This window comes from Amblyomma americanum, chromosome 2 (genome assembly GCF_052857255.1).
Source record: "Amblyomma americanum isolate KBUSLIRL-KWMA chromosome 2, ASM5285725v1, whole genome shotgun sequence".
NCBI lineage: Eukaryota > Metazoa > Arthropoda > Arachnida > Ixodida > Ixodidae > Amblyomma > Amblyomma americanum.
Window position 1 is genome coordinate 25,150,089 of NC_135498.1, and position 8,195 is coordinate 25,158,283.

General features: G+C 53.3%; 1 protein-coding gene across 1 annotated transcript; it reads right to left on the reverse strand.

Moving 5' to 3' along the window:
* Positions 1 to 412: 412 nt before the first annotated feature.
* LOC144119585 (membrane metallo-endopeptidase-like 1) lies at positions 413 to 7,766 on the reverse strand. Its single transcript, XM_077652161.1, has 2 exons — positions 7,473 to 7,766; positions 413 to 2,591 (listed from the first exon to the last, which is right to left on the reverse strand). Exons 1-2 carry the CDS (start codon positions 7,764 to 7,766, stop codon positions 534 to 536), a joined length of 2,352 nt encoding a protein of 783 aa, XP_077508287.1. The 3' UTR covers positions 413 to 533.
* Positions 7,767 to 8,195: the final 429 nt, after the last annotated feature.

Below are 8,195 nucleotides of genomic sequence, written 5' to 3' on the forward strand. Positions count from 1 at the left end.
GCGACGCAACGTCATTTCAAAGACGACGGCCTTTACATCATAGTTGTAAACGTGCGAACACCATTGAGCACACGTCCATGAGTCCAACAATAAAATCTGAGCTGGTAATATACAACATGAACAAAACGCTACTCTGACAAGAACAGTGATCATATATAACGTATATATATATCGGGTGGAAGAACAACACGTGCTTCGTCTAGTAACTCGAGCTCTGCGCTGTGCACAGTTATTTCCATATAGGAATACTTCAAAATCATCCTATGCAAATTCGCAAGGGGAACTCAAGTTGCATAGAGCCCACATGAACAAATGAAAAGCTATAGAAACAGCCATTTGAGCGTTGTACCTAAGGGTCTCACATCACCGATAAGGCTATTTCAAATACCTGAATGTGTGGTTGAGTGGTAGCTGAAATTAATTGCAAAGCAGGTGCCAATACGTTCAGTAGAGTTTTGAGAGACATTAAATAGCGCTCGTTATGCGTGTATATACTAGAAGATCGCGTGCACCCAAGTTCACCGCTATCACGGTTAAGGTTGGCGCCCCCCGGTGCTGATTTCGTCCAGCTTGCACTTGTCGCGCGGGTTCATGAAGGAGCCACTGGGACATCGGAAAGCAGCCGCGAATTCAGGAACGTGGCGCAGAGGGCCATTGACGCGGGTCCATGCCGAGCTGGTGTCACTCTCCTGCTGCTGGCTCGCGAACAGTGGGTTGGCATTTTCGCAGTAGCTCATGCCATAGTAAATGAAGAACAGCTGCTCTGCCGTGAACTGGCGCGCCTTCTTGAAGCGGAAGTTGGATACTTCCTTGAGCATGTACTCTTCGAACGACCGGTAGGCTAGGCCCACAGCGAGGAAGTCCAGCATGTCAGCCGTCGACGTCTTTTCAAAGAGCAACTCCGCGTTCACAGGCGGAGACCGGCCTGCCGAGGCGCTCATCTGGGCGTAATCCTTCTGCAAGCAGCCGCGCAGGTTCTCGAAGACAGAGGCCGGATCGGACCAGGTGGTGTTCAGGTAGAAGCTGTACGACAGAAAGTAGATGTACTTGAAGAGGCTCCAGTAGACGCGGGTGCCGACACGGGGTATGTGGAACTTTCGCAGCTGGCGGTCGACCGGCAGGCCGAAGTCGAACACCGGCAGCGGAATCTCGAGGTGTCTGAACGGGGCGCCGAGGTGCGGCCAAGTCCTGAGGAAGCCTTTGCTCCAGCCAGTCCTGAGATCCTCTTCGGCCGTCTCCAGAGTTCCACGCGTCCTCCTGACGGCTCTCTGCAGCCAGAAGTATAAAAACGAAGACGGCGAGCTGCTCGAGTCCTCCCTGTAGAGGCCGCTCAGGTACTTGCGGCGGTAGTCCTTGTCGAAGAACATCCTCGGTGTCAGGGGCTCCCAAGAGACGCGAGCCAAGCGGAGCGATACGTGTTCGGCGAACTCGCGCGAAAACCACCGGGAAAAGTCGTAGCGGAGGTGCCCGGCAAGGGTGGCGTTGAGGTGACCCAGAACCAGTTGGTGGACCACGTCCCAGGACAGCCGAGGGACGGATTTGTCGTAAGCCAGCATCGTGACGAGCGAAGGCTCGAATCGGTCCAAGAATCGCACGCAGTAGTGTTCGGGAAGCAGCGGCTGCGCGGCGCGCGGGTTGCGGCCGTAAGCGATGGACGCGAGGACGTGGCGCACGGTGTCGTTGGCGATGAGCGGCGACAGGGCCATGCAGACGCGGAACGCCAGGTAGTTGAGAAGGTCCGGTTTGCGCAGAGTCTGCTGGACGTCACTGCCGAAGCTCAGCAAGTAATCGTGGTTGGGCATCTTGATGAACTGGTTTACCGCCGTGATCTTGTCGCCGAAGGCTTCCGCCGCAAGGATCGTCCAGTGGACCATGCGAGATTCCGGCAGCTGGTCCAGGTGCACGGTCGTACACTGGCTGAGCAGCTCGTAGCAACCTGGAGCTTTTCGCGGGGCCATGCGTCGCGCAAGGTCCGCCTCCACCACGGCGATGTTAGTCGACAGGGGCCTGCCGAGGTAGGACATGAGCATCTCGTGCGCGCTGGTCAGGAATGCAAACTCGGCGACCGAAGACCCTTCAACGAAGCCTGACACAAGTTCTGGCTCCCCGATCGACATGAACGTGTACTTTCCTTCGGGGTCCTCAACGGTGGCGAGGTGAAAGAGGCTGTCGAGGCCCAAGAGGCGATACAAGACGCCCACCTTGGAGGAAACGTCCACAGCGAGAACCCTGTCCGAGGATGAGTACGGCCAGTGCTGAAGGCCGATCATGTAGAAGAAAGTTGTGACGACGTCTCTGAAGAGGGAGGCAGGCGGCTCTACGCACGTGTCGAAGATGGCTTTTACCAGTGGGACCTCGCTCTTGCCTCGACCTAGCACGCCGATGAGAAACCGGGAGTAGTTGTCCAGTAGGTCGTCGTCGATGGAGCGCCTGTCCTGGCTGTCGGCGGGACGATGCTTGTCCATCCAGACGGAGCAGACGTACGAGTAGAAGTCGTCGCACGGGTCTACGGAGGCGTTGATCGAGCTTGCGATCCGCACCGCTTCGTGGTTGCACTCTGTCGAGGCACACAGGTCGCTCTCGTACACGACCTGTGTTTCGAGGAAGAAAGTAGTCGTGAATCACAGGTATCACGTTTGTTATGGAAGCATACCCCGCTCGACACCCAACCTGTTTAAACAAGGTGTCACGTCCAGTTTTTGTTTTCCTGGAAATGAGTGTGAGAAAGCACCCCCGAACTAAAGATTAATGCTTCCCCATGGACTAAAATTGAGACGTATTATTCGCAGTCGCTGTCCATCGCAGACAATGTCTATGCTGGTATCATTTCTATAGAAAAGACATTTGCTCTAGAGTGTGCAGAGGGCAGCCTTTTGCTTCACTCATTTGGTTTAATTTATGTAAACTAAAGACAACACAGAGTAATTTTAGTGCTTAATTGCAGGCGTGGATTGAGTTTTATGTAAATGGCGACAGCTTAAAAGGGTGTATAAGAATGCGTCACCGATGAGTTCCGAACCTACGAGTTCCTCTCTCCGCATTCCAGGGTGCTTCTAAGCCTGTAATTCCCACGCATTGAAAATAACGGACAAAATTTTTAAGCTTCCTGAATTTCATCACAAATGGTCTCTTCGATGCAGAAATGTCAAACAAGGACTGGATATTTATTAAAAGAATAAGGACATCAAATCTTCATGCCCTGAAATTGTGGAAATCGGAATGGCACTGCGCTGGTGTGTCGAATTAAATACTGCACGCTCCAGTCGGCGCTTCTGTCTAGTAATGCTGTCGCATCAACAATCGGCGAGCCCGATCAAAAACTTCGGCAGAGAGAGATAAGACTGCTTACGTGTGGGAATGCGAAATCATTACTGACCGTGCGTGCATTATTGACACCAACCTACACATGCAAACACACCACCCATACATACACAACGCGCATATTACACCCCCCGGAACGCTGCATCAAAATTTTGATACAAAAATTAATTTTTGAGGAAAGGAAATGGCGCAGTAACTGACTCATTTCGGTGGACACCTCAACCTCAACCGGGAAGAGGTAAAGAAAATGGTAAGGCATACAGTTGAAGGCGCATATGACCTCTGTTTCGAATCCCTGTCGCAAGCTGGCCTCCAAACTTGACTAATGCATTTATACTGAATGCAACGAGAAATCGTATGACGCCACCTGGAACGCTGTACGACAAACAGTTGCGCCAAAATTTTGGTACGAATTTTGCCACGAAAACTGCCGCCACATTGAGGTTGGTCAGTGGGGAGTATACATGAACAGACGTACGAATGCATATTACTGTCTGAAATGGCGGTGATCGGCTTGCTGTGTGCGTCAGGCCCGTTTCACATGCTGCAACTGGACCGAAAATATCCTGTGTAGTCGGTGAGACGCAGTGCGATTTTCGGTCACTGCTTTCACATGCGACACCGGCACAACGAATTCGGTCGGAGGAACAGGCAAGGTCGCGTGATGTTTGCATAGGCAACCCATTATTAAAAGCGACAGAAGTGTCACATGGAATGTGTCGATGATTTTATGACCAGCGTATTTTTAGATGCAAGGCATTATTCCGTATGTTTCGATAAAAATAAACAGTTTTGCTTCTACCGTGGTAACAGCTCTCACGTGACCGCACGTCGCACGCCGTCCCGGCGCTCCCCAATGGTCAGTCGCAGAGCAACACACTGACACTGCGACTGAATACCAACCGGACGGAACTCGATCGCAAGCCGTCTGCGACTAGACCGACGGCTCTCCGCAGTCGCAGACCGACAGAATTCGCAGTGTCGTAGGCGAAAATCGCATGCATGTTAAGCGGGCCTCTTACGGCCGTCTGATGACGTCACCCTGCATTCTGGCTCTCACCCTCAGCAAGGGCGTCAAAACACGTCGCCTCAAAAATCCCAAGATCACTGATTGGGACATGTTCAGGCAAATTAGAGAAAATGGTGAATCGGAAGGCGATATCCAAAACATAGACCAATGGGCGGAGGAACTTAAGCAACAAGTCGAGAGGGCAACCACGACCCTGCGAGAAGACGATGCGCCAGCGACGGTTGATAGCAAACTCCTTCATGTGGGCAGCGAAATGCGGCATGGAGAAACGCCTCCGGTCACAAAGATGGAACAGGAACCTTAGAAGAAGGATAGCAAGACACAACAAAGAGATTGAGGATTACGCAGCAAAACTCTGCGAACAAAATTGGTGCAATAGATGTGACGAGATGGAAGGGAACATGAGTCTAGCTAATACGTGGAGTCTACTCAGACACCTGCTTGACCCTGATAATTCGAAAACCCAATCGGGCCTAAGACTTACGAAAGCCAGGCACACGTTTGAGGGCTCGGACAGAGAACTAATGGCAAAATTAATTAATATGTACATAGGAGATACAAAAACCTCACTCCTGCCGGAGTACGAAGGACCCCCAAACGAGGCCCTAGACGCGCCGATCACGGAAGCGGAGGTTCGCGCCGAAATATTAGGTCTAAAAACAAAGTCGGCCCCTGGTCCAGATGGCATTACAAACAAGGTCCTCCGAAACTTGGACGATAATTCCATCCGCATGCTCACCAAATACATGAACATCGTATGGGACAGAGGCCGCCTCCCACAACAGTGGAAGACGGCAAACGTGATTTTAATACCGAAGCCGGGCAAACCCCCTAAGCTAGAAAACTTACGGCCAATCTCTCTAACATCCTGTATTGGAAAATTGATGGAACGGGTAGTCCAAACGCGCCTAACGCGTTTCATGGAGCTCAACGATCTGTGGCCGCACGAAATGGTAGGGTTCCGACCCGGCCTGTGCACACAAGATGTAATGCTCCGCTTGAGACACGACATCATAGAAAATAGCACCAAGGACGCGAGGGTAATATTAGGTCTCGACCTGACGAAGGCCTTCGATAACGTAAAACACGCGGCAATCCTCTCTGGCCTCCGAGAGCTGGGGGTCGGAAACAAGACGTACGGTTACATAAAGGACTTCCTGTCGGGTAGAACGATAAAAATAAGGTTTCAGGACATTGAATCCCCCACCGTCAAACTAGGTAGTAGGGGTACGCCGCAGGGTTCAGTGCTGTCCCCATTCCTCTTTAATGTTGCCATACGAAATCTCCCGGCAGAATTGAGAAAAGTGGAAAACTTGAAATTCAGCATGTACGCGGACGACGTCAACCTATGGGTCACCCAGGGCAGCGACGCGAACATCGAGGAGCGCTTACAAACGGCAGCAGACACCGTAGTGTCCTATGCGGCTGAAAGGGGCCTCTCGTGCGCTCCCCAAAAATCGGAGCTCTTTATCTACAATCCGAAGGCGCTCAGGCACAAACGCCAGATAAACATCAACATAACAGTAGAGGGCCAAACAGTGCCAAAAGTCGAGCAGATTAGGATCCTGGGGCTATTTCTACAAGCGGACGGGTACAATGATACAACGATAAAGAAATTGAGTGCGTACGCCACGCAAGTCATGGGTCTGTTCAGGAGAATCGCACTCAAGGGTCGAGGCCTTAAAGAACGAAGCCTCCTGAAACTAATGTAGGCTTACATCACTAGCCGCATATGCTACGCCACACCATTCCTAAACATCAGATCGGACGAAAAGCAGAAAATAGACGCACTCATCAGACGATGCGTGAAGAGGGCTCTGGGACTACCCATCTCGACCTCTACTGAACGCCTCCTCGAAATGGGTGTGCACAATAATTGGACGGAGCTAGCGGAGGCTGTGCGCATGGCACAACTGTTAAGATTAAGCAAATCTACCACGGGCAGAACCATCCTTAGCTGGGTGGGGCTGCAGTCAGACAGGGGGACATGCCAACACGCGGACATTCCACGAGGATGCCGCGAACACATAACAGTGTCCCCGCTACCTAAAAACATGCACCCCACATACAACGGGGAGAGGAGACGGAAGAGGGCCGAGACTCTCGCAAAAAACGCGGACAAAATAGGGCCGAAAGGAGTCGCCTACGTGGACGCGGCTAGCGGAAAGTTGGGGGCGGCGGTGGCTGCGGTCGTTGACGGCCGCGGCGTACCCGTCGCCGCCGCTTCCGTTAGAAGTCGAAACATAGACACGGCCGAAGAAGTTGCAATAGCGCTCGCTTGCGTTGGCACGGAAGCTAGTACGATCATTAGCGACAGCAAAACAGCTGTCTGGAACTTTGGAAAAGGGAGGGTCTCGAAGGAGGCAGTCAAAATCTTGGAAAAGGGAAAACTCGATAGACGAGTTCGAATAATTTGGACCCCCGCGCACGAATCCGTCCCCGGCAACGAGGCGGCGCACGAGCTAGCCCGAGCACACTACTTCCGGGCAGCCGCAGAGCCGCCTGGTTGCGAAGGGATGGACGAGAAGCTGCAGACATACAAAGAGATCATAGAGCACTATAGACTTGGTAGACGGTCCCTGCCACCACCGGACCGAGCGCTAACAAACAGGGAGGCAGTCGCATGGCGGCGCCTGCAAGCTGGGAACTTCCCGAACCCCGTCTGGCTCTACCACACGTAAGTGGAGGAAAGAGCCGACGATAAATGCGCGACATGTGGAGAGAGGGGTACTTTAGACCACATAATCTGGCAATGCCCTGGTTCCCCGGGCGCCAAGGAGAACATAAGAAGTAGAGAAGCCTGGGAACTGATGCTGCGAAGCGAGTCCCTCGCCCACCAGCAGCAAGCCATCCGCCTGGCGGCTAAAGCCGCGAAGAAACACTGTCGCTTCGCCTATCTTTAGTCGCGGAGACCCCGGCCCCCGTTCTCCAGGCCTGCGTGCCGGGGATGGGGAGCAGGGGGTCTCCTACATCGGTGGAAAATAAAGTTCTTACTCACTCACTCACTTGCCACCGCTGGGATTTCCTGTACCATCTGCGAGTACACACACTAACACATGCCACCAACTTTTCTCGCAACGGGACTAGTAATGCTTTCTCATTAAAAAGCTATAGGCCCCACCGTACTGCCATCATTGGCAAGGCGCGGCAGGAAGTCCTCTTCTTCGGGCGGCGGCGGCGGCGGCTCGTCGGTGAAGTTGAAGGCCAGGTGCGTGTGTTCGGCACCGAGGAAGCGCCGGCCCGGGGGCACGACCAGGTAGCTGACCAGCCCCATCGCCAGGACGGCGAGCAGGACGACGAGAGCGCTGTACACGGCGTAGTTGCAGGCGCACACGAAGCGCACGGAGCGGTCAGCGATCAGCGGGCCCCGGTCCTCGCAGGACGGCGCGCTCGACTCTTCGTCGCCGTGCTCCATGGTGCACGAGGCAGCAGAGGCACGCGCCTGCGTCACCGCTGCAGCAGCTGCTGCTGCTGCTGCTGATGATGATGATGATGATGTCCTCAGGCTGAATGCACGCTGTGGCAATGACAGCGATGAGCCTTCCCGATGGGCACCCAAACTCCCTTGGACGTCCTGAGGACGTTTAGGACGTCCATGGGACGTCCCAACGTGAGACCTTGTCCATCCAGACGGAACAGACGTACGAGAAAAAGTCGTCCATGGGACGTCCATGGGACGTCCAAGAGAGTTTCAGTGCTCATTGGTTTCTTATTCTTGGTGTCGACAGAAGGGCGTCTCTACATAGTTCTTGTAAAACAGCGCAACGGCTCGAAGCCATATACAAAGGGACCAAACCCAGCGCTGTGTTTTGTCCACAAATTTCTTGTATATGGCTTCGAGCCG

Coding starts and splice junctions, on each gene's coding strand:
- LOC144119585 (XM_077652161.1), bottom strand. CDS start 7,766: ATGGAGCACGGCGACGAAGAGTCGAGCGCGCCGTCCTGCGAGGACCGG. Junction 2,592..7,472: donor TTGCCAATGATGGCAGTACG/GTGGGGCCTATA, acceptor CTCGAAACACAG/GTCGTGTACGAGAGCGACCT.